At 38.4% G+C, this 16018-nt stretch overlaps 1 protein-coding gene across 48 annotated transcripts in view; it reads right to left on the reverse strand.

The window, feature by feature from the left end:
* The window catches only part of NEB (nebulin), a 165752-nt gene that overhangs the window by 75205 nt on the left and 74529 nt on the right, over window positions 1–16018 (reverse strand). For all 48 annotated transcript variants that reach the window (XM_060279866.1, XM_060279768.1, XM_035131587.2 and 45 more), the window contains 17 exons: window positions 14302–14505; window positions 13509–13613; window positions 13260–13367; window positions 12225–12536; window positions 10429–10632; window positions 9422–9526; window positions 8565–8672; window positions 7129–7440; window positions 6273–6476; window positions 6087–6191; window positions 5661–5765; window positions 4794–5105; window positions 3820–4023; window positions 3575–3679; window positions 2786–2893; window positions 1335–1646; window positions 131–334 (listed from right to left, as the gene is read on the reverse strand). In XM_060279866.1, coding sequence (XP_060135849.1) covers window positions 131–334; window positions 1335–1646; window positions 2786–2893; window positions 3575–3679; window positions 3820–4023; window positions 4794–5105; window positions 5661–5765; window positions 6087–6191; window positions 6273–6476; window positions 7129–7440; window positions 8565–8672; window positions 9422–9526; window positions 10429–10632; window positions 12225–12536; window positions 13260–13367; window positions 13509–13613; window positions 14302–14505 — 3117 coding nt within the window. The remainder of the gene's footprint in view (window positions 1–130; window positions 335–1334; window positions 1647–2785; window positions 2894–3574; window positions 3680–3819; window positions 4024–4793; window positions 5106–5660; window positions 5766–6086; window positions 6192–6272; window positions 6477–7128; window positions 7441–8564; window positions 8673–9421; window positions 9527–10428; window positions 10633–12224; window positions 12537–13259; window positions 13368–13508; window positions 13614–14301; window positions 14506–16018) is intronic.

Below are 16018 nucleotides of genomic sequence, written 5' to 3' on the forward strand. Positions count from 1 at the left end.
AATCTCCCTTTAACTTTAGGAACATGAATAACTTTTCTATTAATACAAATAAATGCTTCATGTTACAAACGGATAGGTAGGTTTGTAGCATACTTAAAATAATGCCACATTACTCAAAGGAGTTACATACGAGACTCAGTTGCTCAGCGTTGGTTTTGGCAAGGACAATTTCAGGAGTGTCAACGATGTTGGTAAATTTCAAACGATCCCGAGGAGTGCGATAAACGTTGTCACTCAGAATGTCCTGGGCAAATTTCACCCTTTTCACTATTGGAGACTCATGTGGGATCCATCCAACCCCCCGGAGCCATTCCAGATCTGATTTATACACAGCCTACGAGAGAAAATTTTAGAGAGGGAGAGCAAGATATTTCAGTTCAATTCAAAAGAAATACTCCATGTGGTAAATAGAATGAATGGAACTTCAGAAGGTCAGGACAAACTGTCTCAATTACTTCATCAGGATCAAAGCAATACTATCTCTTTGGCCTAGGCCAAAATGTTTCTCTGACCTCTAGCTGTATTTCACACCAGCATTTATAGCTTTGATCTGCACAATGCGGGCTGGGGAGTTGTGAACCAAAACATCTGGAGTGTACCAAGCTTATGTAGGCTGGACTAGATGGAGTGGGCAGAAAGCTCATCAAATCCATGCATATGATGACAGCACTCTAATCAGTTATGGATTCATTAGCTATTTTAGTATGCCGAGTCTATCACATCACTCTTGTCTGCATGATGTGTTGGACATTCTGAACAAACAACACTTCAGTTCTTCCTCCCAAGGTAAAGGTAAAGGGACCCCTGACCATTAGGTCCAGTCGTGACCGACTCTGGGGTTGCGGCACTCATCTCACGTTATTGTCCAGGGGAGCCAGCGTACAGCTTCCAGGTCCTGTGGCCAGCATGACAAAGCTGCTTCTGGTGAACCAGAGCAGCACACGGAAGCACTATTTACCTTCCCACTGTAGCGGTACCTATTTATCTACTTGCACTTCAATGTGCTTTCGAACTGCTAGGTTGGCAGGAGCTGGGACCAAGCAACAGGAGCTCATGCCGTCGCAGGGATTCGAACCGCCGACCTTCTGATCGGCAAGCCCTAGGCTCTGTGGTTTAACCCACAGCACCACCCGCGTCCCATCCTCCCAAGGTACTCATGATGAAATCAAGTGAAGATTAAATTACGTGAAAATGTGACAAGGCCAGTTTTCATTAACATAACGAAATAAAAATTAAGGAAATCTTCCACCACTATCTATCACAATGTCTCTTTTGCCTTCTGTCCCAGCAGTAATGTGTGTTTGTTTGGCTTCGCAAAGGACAGATATACTTACATCGCTCTGTAGTTCGTAGGCCTTCCTTGCCTGGATCACATCATTCTGGTCTGGCAGACAAGTCCACTGGTGCAGATGTTGACGATAGTCCACCTCACTTACTAAAGACTGGCATTGCTTGGCCGCTTGGACAGACAGCATGTCCACCGGTATAGTAATATTGGCTTTGGATTTGTTGTAAGCTTGCTTGTACAACCGGTCATTCTGCATCTTCAATACTTTGGCAGCAAATGAAAGTTTAGGATCCTCCTTCACTGAAGGGCATCCAATGTAGTGGCCTTTCTGTTTCTCATGAGCTTCTTTGTACTTGTACTGAGCAGGAAAGAGAATTGGAAGTTAAAGTTATTTGAACAATTTCCAGGAGAAAAGTTAGAAGTTCTTGATACTTCAATTTTAAGGGATTTAGCTATGGAATAATAAGAAGGTAAATAAAAACATAGTAAGGCTCCCTAATTCTGTCTTTATAAAATATTTATCTGGATTTGTTACTAGGGATGAGAGGGAAATGTGGTTCATTTTGCATTTAAAGTCACACTTCCATAATACACACTTTATGAATATACCGGTGGTATACAGAAGTGTATATTAGGAAAAAGTCACACAAAAATGCTAATGAATTTTTATTAGAACTAAAAAAAAACCATAAAAAACCAAAAACAAGTCAGTGTGGAAATGTGGAAAATTGACATTTGGCCACCCCTAATTGTATACATCCTGAGCCTAAGTAAAAAGATCTATTTTTTTTCAAATAACTGAATAATATATATGTGGTTGCAAATTCTACAAAGTCACAATGTCTTTTGAAAGGCACAGACCACTTTGTGTAATAGTGAGAAGCTACTGATGAAATTTGGTTATCCAGATGAATAGTTCAGAAATGGCAATCATATACATTTTTACTTGGAATTAAGCCCAATTGGGTCTGGCAGAATTTACCTGAGTAAAAATGCATAGAATGGTGTGCGCAGGGTGCTAAACTAGATTTGGAAACTATGCAAGATTATTTTATTATTATTATTTATTGAATTTATATACCACCCTATACCTGGAGGTCTCTGACATTCCACAACTTAAGAGAAAACTTTAAAATGATTGTAAAGAAAGGGAAAAGGGGGAAAAAGAAACACTTGGGTGTTTTTAACAACAGGAAGCAACAGATTTAATTATTGCAAAGTCTTTACAGTGTCAAATATCTCCAAATTTATCACAGTTATCTCTTTAGCATTTAAAATAATGGACTATATTAAACTTTCTGATTGTTTGAAAGAAGACACTTTCATGAATTGTAAAAGAATGACGTCATGGACATGCAGTATAGGAACTTGTATATGGCTGGATAAATACGGTTTTGAGGCTGAATTATCAATTGATCATATACTTTGACATGCACACTCATCATATGAAAAGATATAGCCACTTGAGAAGTAAATGTTAAATAAAAGAGATTGTACCTCACTAGCAATTTCTCTGGAGGCTTTAGCATGCTTGACTGAAATAGCATCACCTCTTATGTCGTACCCTTTTGCTTTGGCCTCGTCCCAGGCTCCAGTGTAATGTTTCTGCAATCAGAATAAAATGCACAGTTTTCAATGTAATCATAAAATACATGATGAAAACCAACTATAGACATTCCTCAGTCAACACTGCGATCCCATGCAAGTTTACTTAGAAGTAAATCCAACTCTGCTCAATGGGCCTTACTCCGAAGGAAATATGGAATGCATAGGACTGCAGCCAAAGGAGTAAAAACGTGAATGCTGTGTAATATGACATATACAAACACTGCATGAATATAGCTTATACAAATATATATGTTTGCATGCATGCATGCATGCATACGTCTTATATAACCGAAGTTAACAATTTATTTGGGGCCTAGATAAGAAACAGAATGATTGTGCGGAAGTACAATTTAGTAATAATAGAACTTGATAGGGAGAAGATATTAAAAAGAGACTGACATTATCCAAATCACAAAATCATCAAAGCGTATAACAATGAAACACACTGACGGCATTGGGATTTGGAACCAGTCAGTCTCTTTTTGATATCTTCTGTCCATGGAGCTCAGTTAATTCTCTTTATTACGTCTGAATAAAAACCCACAAGTAAGAGCCAAATGCCTTCTTGTTTTTAAGAACAGTTAATGATGGGAAGTTGCATTTGACACAGTTGAATAGGCACAGATGCATCACTACACATATTCCACTCATGGGTATATAGTTAGTTAATTCTCTTACATTGCTGATATTCAGAGCATTAATCTTGGACTGCAACATCCCAGGGGTGTCTGAAGGAAGATGGAACTGAGTCTTCTCTTTATCCCAGGCTTCACGATACAGATTCTAAGAAGGAAACGAAGGCTTAAATGATTGCATTGCATTACAAAAAATCTCTTATTTTTCAAAGGCATGTTAACTCACCCATTCCCAATACCAATTTGTCATCATAATGAATACAGTAACTGGGCAATTCCCAAGCTTACCTCACTGACTTGTTGGGCATTGATCTTAGCCAGGATAACAGGCGGTGGGTCAGCAATACTTGTAAATTTCAGTGCATCTGGACGTTGCTTATACAATCTGTCATTCAGGATATCTTGAGCGTTCTTCACTTTGAGCACTTCCACAGAGCCCTCTGGCATCCAGCCAATACCACGCAGCCATTCCAGGTCTTGTTTGTAGACGTTCTGCAAGGGAAACAATTAGGCTATTAACAATATGGCTGAAAATGTTTCCTCCAATTTATTAAGTAGGCTGTTGTTCCCTCTCTGGCTCTACTCATAATAATACAGAACTGCTCAGCTTCCATGGCTGGCCAATCACAAGAACAGAAGCAAAGTGCATGCCATACCACTAATAAACAGGCCTCTTTTTATCATCTTTCAAGCTGTATATTGCAGAACAACAATGCTACTGGCCATGAGTAATCCAGATTCTAGTAAATAACTCCAGCGCAGGCAATCCAGTCAAGGAAAAATAGGCTGTTTAATATGCAGCTTAAATGAATTCTTTTCACACCTAAACTTCTCAGGAATAGAAAGAAAAGACCAACTGAAATGGACACATCTAGAAGCGTCTGGTTCTGTGCAGCTGCCACAATTTCGGGTTTTGGTGTTTAACGCCTTACTTCTTCAGATCAGGGCAGAGTCAATTAGCTTTGTATGCATGGATACATGTATTGAATTGAGGTCTCAATGTCCCCTTGTGTTCTTTCTTAAAGCAGCCTGATGATTGTCCAAACAATACTATATATATATATATATATATATATATATATATATATATATATATATCACATCTACTATGGCTCTTAATATGTGTCACGTGTTCACAGAAGTAAAACATTTATTACTTTTTATTACAGCAATAATCCACCAAATGTCATGAGAGGCAAAATACAGTGATAGACAAGAAGCCGTCATAAAAGAGATATTGCAACAATAACAAAATCACTCACATCGCTCTGTAATTCATACGCTTTCCTGGCTTGGATGACATCATTCTGGTCAGGCAGGCAGGTCCATTCATGCAGGTAGTGGCGGTAATCAATGTCACTAACAAGCTTCTGACAGTTCTTGGCCAGCAAGACGGACAGCATGTCAACAGGGCTGTGGATCTTTGTTTTCAATTTATTATATACTTTCTTGTACTCGCGGTCACTCTGCATTTTAGCTACGTGCATTGCCAATACCATCTTGGGATCGTCGTTAATGTCTCGGCATCCTACATGGTGTCCAAGTTGCTTACGGTAGCCTTCTTTGTATTTGTACTAATGGGATTTGGAAAAAAATACATATACAATTAGAATCTTCACCATAGGTATCTCAGACTCAGAGCTTTTTTTCAGCTGCAACTCAGTTATGGCACTTCTCAGGTGGGTGCCATTGTAATGGTAATGTAAATATTCAGCACATGCATAGATTTTTGAATTTTACACATCCTTCATCTGACCTTTTTTTGACCAACAAGATGAAAGCTTTGGTCCCGAGAGATTAAAATTCTACTTCCGAAACCTTCATCAGGATACTTGACATTTTACTTGGAGCATATTTAAAGCAAACAGCAACCTTCGCCAACCTGGCGCCCTTCACATGTTTTGGACAACTACTTCCATCAGTCATGCTGGATAAGGCTGGTGGATGTTTTAGTCCAAAACATCTGGAGGGCATTATGTTAGTGAAATCTGGCCCATAATGTCCTTGTATCTTGCCTTGAAAAGAGAACTTTAATATATTTTCTGTTTCCTGCATTTTAATTCCATTAGATACAAAAGTCTAGAGACAATGGATTACCAAACACTATCAAATTTTATTTGCATACTTACATCACTGGCAATTTCTCTTGAGGCTCTGGCTGTTTTGATTGGGACTGCATCTGCTCTCAGGTCAATATATTTCTTCATGTCATCCCATGATTCCCTATAAAGTTTCTACAATAAAAAACCAACAACATTATATTGTCATTATCCTCTTTCATCATTTAAATATTTATGAAAGCTCACTGTCAAACTGTTTGTAAGTAATCATGGATAACAAGTGCTAACACATCTGTTTTGTGCAATCTCCAAAAGCACAATAGATTGCCAGTTTGCATACAAACAGCTAAATAAATGCAGGTGCAATAACCCACATAGAATTTACATGGGTGCTTGCTGCATAATGAACTTGTAACATCCAAATCCCCCTTTATCTGAGTAACTGAAGAAGATTGTAGAGTTGTATCATAATAAGAAGGGTAACGATTTACTTACATGGCTCACATTGATAGCATTAGCTCTGGACAGCATGATTTCTGGTGTGTCTGGCATCACATGGATTGTAGTTTTATCTTTATCCCAAGCTTCTCTGTATTTAGCCTACAAAAATACAGAATTATCTGTCAATTCCTTCGGTAGAATACTTAAAATAATGTCACGTTGCTGAAAGGAGTTACATACAAGGCTCAGTTGCTCAGCGTTGGTTTTGGCAAGGACAATTTCAGGAGTGTCAACGATGTGGGTAAATTTCAAACGATCCCGAGGAGTGCGATAAATGTTGTCACTCAGAATTTCCTGGGCAAATTTCACCTTCTTCACTTCTGGAGATTCATTTGGGATCCATCCAATCCCCCGGAGCCATTCCAGGTCTGATTTATACACAGCCTGTGAGAGAAAATGTCAGAAAGGAAGAGCAAAATATTTCAATTCAAAAGAAATACTTCATGTGGTAAATAGAATGAATGGAACTTCAGAAAGTCAGGACAAACTTGTCTCAATTACTTCAACAGGATCTAAGCAATACTATCTCTCTGGACTGGGCCAAAATGTTTCTCTGACCTCCAGTTGTATTTCACACCAGCATTTACAGCTTCGATCAGCACTATGCTGGCTGGAGAGTTGTGCACCAAAGCATCTGGAGAGTTCCAGACTTGTGTAGATTGGACTAGATAGAGTGGGTAGAAAGATAATCAAATCCATACATATGATGACAGCACTCCAATCAGTTATGGATTCATTACCTATTTTTAGATATGCCTGGACTATCATGTCACTCTTGTCTGCATGATGTGTTGGTCATTCTGAGCTAACAACATTTCAGCTCTTCCTCCCAAGGTACTCATGATGAAATCAAGTGAAAATTAAATTACCTGAAAATGTTTTCATTAATAAAGCAACTAAAGATGTTATCAGGGGAACAAAGTAAAAATTAAGAAAAGGAAATCTTCCACCACTATCTACCATGATGTCTCTTTTGCCGTCTGTCCCTGCAATGTTGTGTTGTTTGTTTGGCTTTGCAAAGGACAGATATACTTACATCACTCTGTAGTTCATAGGCCTTCCTTGCCTGGATCACATCATTCTGGTCAGGCAGACAAGACCACTGGTGCAGATGTTGACGATAGTCCACCTCACTCACTAAAGACTGGCATTGCTTGGCCGCTTGGACAGACAGCATGTCCACCGGTATAGTAATATTGGCTTTGGATTTGTTGTAAGCTTGCTTGTACAACCGGTCATTCTGCATCTTCAATACTTTGGCAGCAAATGAAAGTTTAGGATCCTCCTTCACTGAAGGGCATCCAATGTAGTGGCCTTTCTGTTTCTCATGAGCTTCTTTGTACTTGTACTGAGCAGGAAAGTGAATTGGAAGTTAAAGTTATTTGAACAATTTCCAGGAGAAAAGTTAGAAGTTCTTGATACTTCAATTTTAAGGGATTTAGCTATGGAATAATAAGAAGGTAAATAAAAACATAGTAAGGCTCCCTAATTCTGTCTTTATAAAATATTTATCTGGATTTGTTACTAGGGATGAGAGGGAAATGTGGTTCATTTTGCATTTAAAGTCACAATTCCATAATTCACACTTTATGAATATACCGGTAGTATACAGAAGTGTATATTAGGAAAAAAGCACACAAAAATGCTAATGAATTTTTATTAGAACTAAAAAAAAAACAAGCCAATGTGGAAATGTGGGAAATTGACATTTGGCCACCCCTAATTGTATACATCCTGAGCCTAAGTAAAAAGATCTAATTTTTTTCCAAATAACTGAATAATATATATGTGGTTGCAAATTCTACAAAGTCACAATGTCTTTTGAAAGGCACAGACCACTTTGTGTAATAGTAAGAAGCTACTGATGAAATTTGGTTATCCAGATAAATAGTTCAGAATTTGCAATCATATACATTTTTACTTGGAATTAAGCCCAATTGGGTCTGGCAGAATTTACCTGAGTAAAAATGCACAGGATGGTGTGCTCAGGGTGCTAAACTAGTTTTGGAAACTATGCAAGATTATTTTATTATTATTATTTATTGAATTTATATACCACCCTATACCTGGAGGTCTCTGACATTCCACAACTTAAGAGAAAACTTTAAAGTGATTGTAAAGAAAGGGAAAAGGGGAAAAAAGAAACACTTGGGTGTTTTTAACAACAGGAAGCAACAGATTTAATTATTGCAAAGTCTTTACAGTACCAAATATCTCCAAATTTATCACAGTTAGCTCTTTGGCATTTAAAATAATGGACTATATTAAACTTTCTGATTGTTTGAAAGAAGACACTTTCATAAATTGTAAAAGAATGACGTCATGGACATGCAGTATAGGAACTTGTATATGGCTGGATAAATACGGTTTTGAGGCTGAATTATCAATTGATCATATACTTTGACATGCACACTCATCATATGAAAAGATATAGCCACTTGAGAAGTAAATGTTAAATAAAAGAGATTGTACCTCACTAGCAATTTCTCTGGAGGCTTTAGCATGCTTGACTGAAATAGCATCACCTCTTATGTCGTACCCTTTTGCTTTGGCCTCGTCCCAGGCTCCAGTGTAATGTTTCTGCAATCAGAATAAAATGCACAGTTTTCAATGTAATCATAAAATACATGATGAAAACCAACTACTGTATAGACATTCCTCAGTCAACACTGCGATCCCATGCAAGTTTACTTAGAAGTAAATCTAAATCCAACTCTGCTCAATAGGCCAAAACATCTGGAGGGCTGCAGTTTGGGGATGCCTGATATAATGTATCACACTCACATAAATGTTCAAAAATGTATGTTTTTATACTGATCCTAAAAATAAAGAGTTAAAACTGAGGAATGAAGGGATGAAATAAAATATAAAATTAAACCCTCTTAGTTACTGCTATCTAACTTCATACTAAGAAATATTGCAATGTTTTTCTAATGTTCAGTATTATGGGAAAGATCAAACATCATTCCAGTAGATGTGACGAAACTTTGCCCCACCCCACCCAATCTGCTCCAGAAAACCCCCTAGCTTGATATAAGCTATCAACAATATCATATTTTTCACTTTAAAGACTTTCCTGCTTCCCACCTTCCATTTGTTTGCTCAAGTCTAGGGAATCATGAATTCAGTGGAAGGGCATTACTCATAGCTAATCAGAATTGGTTGCTACATAGAGAACTGAATGGGCATTTCATATATTCATCCTTTGGTATTCTCAATTCCAATCATAAAACAATTTTAATTGAAAGGAAATTCTCAGCCAAACTCCTTATTTAAAGGTCATAATTTTTTTTACAGATGTATTCACATTTAATTCTTTAAGTTCTTACTTTGCTGACGTTCAGAGCATTCATTTTGGACAGAACCATCTCAGGAGTATCAGCTGGAAGAGTGAACTGTGTCTTTTCTTTATCCCAGACTTCATGATATAATGCCTAGAGAGGGGGGAAATACAGTACTTTTTTCTGCTATAATATACAAAGTACATACTGAGATTATACATACAAAACCCTCCATACAAGCTACTCGTGTAAGCGGCCTAGTTGTGTGTGCAGCATCGCATATGGCTTTTTTATTGGGGATTTATTAAAGAACAGTGGCTACTCCATTGTTAGAAAAATTGCAAAGTTTGGCATTTCTAATCACAGAAGCAATCTTTTGTGAGACCTGCCCCTGCATCAAATGTTCCTCGACAATCAGATAAACATACAGAAATATGTTCCAAATGCAGAGTTGCATCCAATAGTATCTTTGCAGTTGTAGGAGGTACTTTTGTTTGATAAAGATGGGGCACACAATTTTCATATAACCCCACGTACCTACTGCTCCTAAGGGTTGGGAGACCTTCTGGCATGGAATGATTTGATAGGTAAGGGAGTGTGGCAAACTGAGGTGGTATCACGTTATACAAATGGTATTACCTTTCACTACTAGAAAGCTGCCACTGGATACAACCTATACTTTTTGCATTGCATTTATTTGAATAAGTAAAGGTGTTTACTATGATAGCAGTCAGAATGGGAAGATTTTCAAGTATTAACTCAGTTTAAAGGCTATCTAGCAAAGTCTATCATGAAACAAACTGCAATCTCTACATCCCAATTGCCCCAATGGAAAGCCCTCTTTGACTTCAGAGGGGTCTAAATGTGATCTTAAATGAGAACATAGAGAGCCTCAAGTGATTGTTTAAAATCGAAGCTGCATGGGTTTTGAGCTAACTATTTTCATATATCTCACTTGATTCCAGCATGCTGGAGTGAGCATCTAGAAGTACATTCTCCTCACATCCAAAACGCAGATACCCATGGAACAAAGGGCAAATGAAAAAGTTTCTCACTTTGCTCTGAAGCAGAGCATTGGCCTTTGCCAAGACAATTTCTGGAGAATCAACAATAGCGGTGAATTTCACAGTGTCTGGTCGTTGACGGTACAGTCTGTCATTCAGGACCTCCTGGGCCTTCTTCACTTTTAAGACTTCCAAAGAACCTTCTGGAATCCAACCAATTCCACGCAGCCATTCCAAGTCTGACTTGTACACATTCTGTGAGAAAGAAGAAGGGGAAATGTGTTTCTCCAATGTAGTGTCTGGTACAGTGGCAGGTAGGAAGACAACTAATTGCCCTGATCTTAGTAGCCCCTTGTGCAAATAAGGGTTCTGATCTACCTGTCAAGCCCCTTTGCCTATATGGATTTGCCTACATGGAGTTTTTGACTATGGTTGGAGTCCTTTCAAGTGAAGTAGCTCAGCAACTGATGTTCGTAGCTGCTCCATGTGTACATTAGAGTGGCTGGGCGGAGATGGGCGGGGTATAATTAAATTATTATTATTTATTTATTTATTATTATTATTATTATTAATGAGGCAGTGGATCAGGGCAGTCAACTCTATTCCTAAACTCCTTTCAGAGTCTTTCATGGGTACTTGGCAAAAGCCTTGCTAGTTCTTATCAAGGTCTGCCTGTTCGCAGTATCATGTATCTGATCCATTCCATGCTAAATCTTGGAGACTATGGGTGATATGAATGGACTTAATCGTGGTTATTAATTTCAGTGGGTCTACTTTGAGTAAAACTGAGGTGAATACTACCCCTGCTCTAAACACAACCCTAGTACCAGGCCCAATAACTCCTACAGTGCAATTCTTAGCATGGTTACATAAAAGTCCCTACTGAGCACAGCTCCCTAATTATTGTACTTAGGAGTGCCAATCCAAATTATTTGTAGCAGCACCGGTGCAAATACATGTAGGCATTTTTACTTACCATATACCATATATTAGTTTACATTAGTTTTGGTGTTGTTTTTTTAAGTGTTTTAAATGCGTCATAGCTCTGTGACACCAGATGGCGCTGTAGAGTTTGGCCTTTCTGCAACCTGATTTCCCATTATGAGGTTTACAACGCGTTTTCCTGAAATGCTTTTATGATGTCTCTAGATCCAGCCCAGGTACATTGAAATTTGATCTTTATTGATGCTAACTTTTTACAGCCTACCATACTTGTTTCTGTGCAGCCCTGCAGTTTTGTATAAGAAAGCTCAGCTGGAGCTTCTGGACTGAAATGCATCAGACTTTTATTTCTTTATGAACAGTCTAAGCATATTTCATCCCATTCAGAAATTTACGAAGCTATGGAAACATAGGAAGCTGCCTTTATATTGGCTCAGACTATTGGTCCATCTAGCCTAGTCCTGCCTACTCTGATTGGAAGCTACTCTCTAGGGTCTCAGGAAGCGAGAGAGACACCTGACCTTTTAAACTTGCTACCTGATGTTTTAACTCTTTTCAACTCAATGTGCCATAGACTGAACCTAAGAGAGCTTCTGCTTGCAAAGTAGGCGTTTTGCCACTGAGCTGTGATCCCCCCCCATGAACCCAGGTGCTTTATGTTTGCTTTTACGTACATCACTCTGTATGTCATACACTTTCTTAGCCTGAATGACGTCATTCTGGTCAGGCATATTAAAAATTCACATGTACTATGGCTCTTAATATGTGTCACGTGTTCACAGAAGTAAAACATTTATTACTTTTTATTACAATAATAATCCACTAAATGTCATGAGAGGCAAAATACAGTGATAGACAAGAAGCCGTCATAAAAGACATATTGCAACAATAACAAAATCACTCACATCGCTCTGTAATTCATACGCTTTCCTGGCTTGGATGACATCATTCTGGTCAGGCAGGCAGGTCCATTCATGCAGGTAGTGGCGGTAATCAATGTCACTAACAAGCTTCTGACAATTCTTAGCCAACAAAACTGATAACATGTCAACCGGACTATGGATCTTCGTCTTCAGTTGATTAAATACTTTCTTGTACTCCCGATCGCTTTGCATTTTAGCTACATGCATAGCCAGCACCATCTTGGGATCATCTTGAACATTTCGGAACCCGATACAGTGCCCTCTCTGCTTCTCATAAGCTTCTTTATATTTAAACTGCAAAAGAGAAAGAAAACACGTTTTAGAGCTATTATTACTATTATTACTTAATAATTTTCTATACCATTGAGCATGCTTGCTGAGACTAATAAGAGTGGCAATCATTTTAGATTCTGTGTTACTATATGTTTACATTTTGTACGCCCTGCCTTTAGTTGGCTATATTAATGAATTTTTGTCTTTGTTTGCTTGTCTCTGTGGTTCCATAACAATATGAAAACTAATAAAAGTAAGTTTGAAAAAAGAGTGGCAATCCAAAACTTTTGTAGGACATCAGGCTGGGGGATATTGCTCATGTGTATTACAAACGTTGAAGATATCAATATAGGGTCAGTCGAAAGTACCTGCATCACCACCCTAGAAGACCGAACACCTTTTCTTTGAATTTATTATTTCTGTAAAAGTCATTTTGAAAACCACAGGGTTGTTACTTGCATTTCTTTGCAGAAGTATGTACAGTGGTGCCTCGCTAGACGATTTTAATTCGTTCCATGGGTCTTTTCTTATAACAAAAAATTCGTCTAGCGAATCCCATAGGAACACATTAATTTAATTTCAATGCATTCCTATGGGAAACCGTGATTCGCTAGACGAATTTTTCGTAAAACGAATTCGTCTAGCGAGGCAACGTCCACTAGAAAAAACCTTTTGTTAAGCGGAATTTTTGTTAAGCAGGGCATTCGTTAAGCGAGGATACCGGTAATCAACACATCCACTTACATCACTAGCTATGTCCCTTGACGCCTTTGCAGATCTGATTGGAATTGCGTCAGCTCTCAAATCATATCCTTTCGCCTTAGCCTCTTCCCATCCCTCGATATAAAGTCTCTATAGAAGGAGTCATAAAAACAAGAACCATGAATGAAAACTCACTCACGTAGAATTTGTGCATATACGGTATACAGAACCCCCAATTATTTAAGAAATCAGATGCATTTTTAAAACCCATCCTTTAAAAAATGCTCTTACATGGCTAATGTTGGCTGAGTTTGCCTTTGCCAGGATAATTTCTGGGGTATCCGGCATGACATGAATGTTTGTTTTATCAACATTCCAGGCTTCGGTGTATAATCGCTGTGGGAGAGCAGAAGAAAGAGTTAGATTTTGTATTTTGAAAAGCATCAAATAACATGCACCCTTAGCAACTGCTGCTATTGCTACTATACTCATAAACAAAAATTGTATTGTAACATGCCCAACGATATAAATTTACCAAATAATACCAGGATTTTCTAACTAAAATAATTTTGTGAAATCATATTTCGCTATATTAAATATTTTGTTGCCACACTTACTGCTATCCTTGTGATGCCCCAAGTTAGAATTGTTATTACAGTGGTACCTCGGTTTAAGTACACAATTGGTTCCGGAAGTCTGTACTTAACCTGAAGCGAACTTTCCCATTGAAAGTAATGGAAAGTGGATTAATCCGTTCCAGACGGGTCCACGGAGTACTTAAACTGAAAGTACTCAAACTGAAGCGTACTTAAACCGAGGTATGACTGTATACCTTCTGTGAGGACAACATCAACACTTATATAAATAACTATCACATTGGTTAGCCAATTGGTTTAATAGAAAAAATGGGCAAATAACTGTGGTTGCAAGGAAAAACAGAAGGAAAGTGGCAACAAGAGCTGAGAAAGACAAAAGGGTATGGATGGCAGTGAAAAATATGAATGTTTAGGCAATTCTTTAAGCAAATATGGGCATTAGAGAACACACACAGCGCAGTCCTAGAAATGCCTAATCACAAACTCACCTTGTTCATCGTCTCGGCGTTATGTTTTGCCAACTCCATCTCCAAAGAATCTGTGATGCTGGTAAACTTCCACTTATCAGGTGGCTGTCGGTACTTCCTGTCACTTAGGATTTCTCCAGCTCTCTTTACTTTCTCAACTTCCAAAGAGCCAGAAGGAATCCAACCAACACCTTTCAGCCATTCCATATCTGATTTGTAAAGCACCTGGAATATGAACACAGATTATCCTTGCAGTCAGAGAAACTATCAACTTCACACATAACAACTACTATTGCAGGGGAACATTTCTGGGTTATAAACATAGAGATGAAACATTAAATATGTGTATACTGAAGGACCAATATGTCACAGTTACAACCACTGTAACTCCTGCTTTTGCAGTGTAAATATTGCAGCTGCTTTTTGCAGCGTAAATATTCGTTTAACTTGATGATCTTACACAATCTTATTCATACTCACTTGTTCATTGCTTGGCCTCTTGTCATATGTTTAATTACTTGGGAGTAAGCCCAATTGAATGAAGTGCTACCTCTGAGTAAATATCTATAGAATTGTGCCATTGATGTCTCATTCCTGACATTGCTTAGAATGCTAATGGAATCTGCCTCTACTGAATTTCACCTTGGATTTTGGTGTTCATGTTATCGTAACTGAACTAAAGGTATCTGGTGATTTATTTCCAAAACGTTTGCAAGGTATCTTAAAAATAATCATTTTTAAATTGTTCATTTAAAAAACTAGCTTATTTTTTAAGAATTACACAATTCTGCTACTGGTTTTTTAAAAAATGATATAAATATTGTATACTAGCTGGCCCTGCCATACGTTGCTGTGGCCAATCCCTGTGACTGCCCCCACCCTGTACCGATCCATGACTTATCCCGCCCCCCCTCCACCCACCCGCCTTATCCCTGTGATTCCCCGCACCCTGTCCCGACCCATGACATATCACACCTCCTGTTCCCCCCCCACTCCCGGCTCATTCCTGTGACTGGTCCCACCATGTTCTGACCTATCCCATCCCCTCCTCCCCCCACCCGAGTCAGTACCTCCATTCGGCCTAGTCTGTAAAGGCTTCGGCCTAGTATGTAAACGGGAGCTGAGGTGCTGTTGAGAGGGAAGGTTCTATAGGTGTAGTACCAGTGTAGCCACTGCTAGAGGGAGCTGGTTTGCAACCTGGTTCTTTTCCCAGAATGCATTTTTGTCTGAGTGGTGTGTTTTGAAACACGGGGTTTTGGGGTTTTTACCAGGCACAGGTGTGACATCTGTCTTTGAAAATGGTATGGGCTTGCTCTCATATTCACATGTGGCATTGTGTCAAAATTTGAACGCAATTGGTCAAGCAGTTTTGGTGAAACGTGGATACTAACAGACATGGCCAGTTTACATTTTTTATATATATAGATGTATCTAAAAACTGGAAGTGTTGTTTTAACTTTAAAAAAATTTATCCCCAATTAAAAACAAACCTTTTGTTTTATATGTCATTGGGTGTGGTTTGTTGGTTTTTGTTTTAAGTTTGCTTTAAAAATTATGCACAAAAGCCTTTAGTGACAATACAAAACCTGGAGTTCGTTCCAGGCTTAAAACAGAAGGCAACCCAAGGAATATTGAATAATAACAGAGAGGAATGGATGGAATCCATTTCTCTCCACTTATAATGCATCAATTTCCAGATATATATGAACTGTCTCCATAAAAAAGCATATCTGGATGA

This window comes from Zootoca vivipara, chromosome 1 (genome assembly GCF_963506605.1).
Source record: "Zootoca vivipara chromosome 1, rZooViv1.1, whole genome shotgun sequence".
Classification (NCBI taxonomy): Eukaryota; Metazoa; Chordata; class Lepidosauria; order Squamata; family Lacertidae; genus Zootoca; species Zootoca vivipara.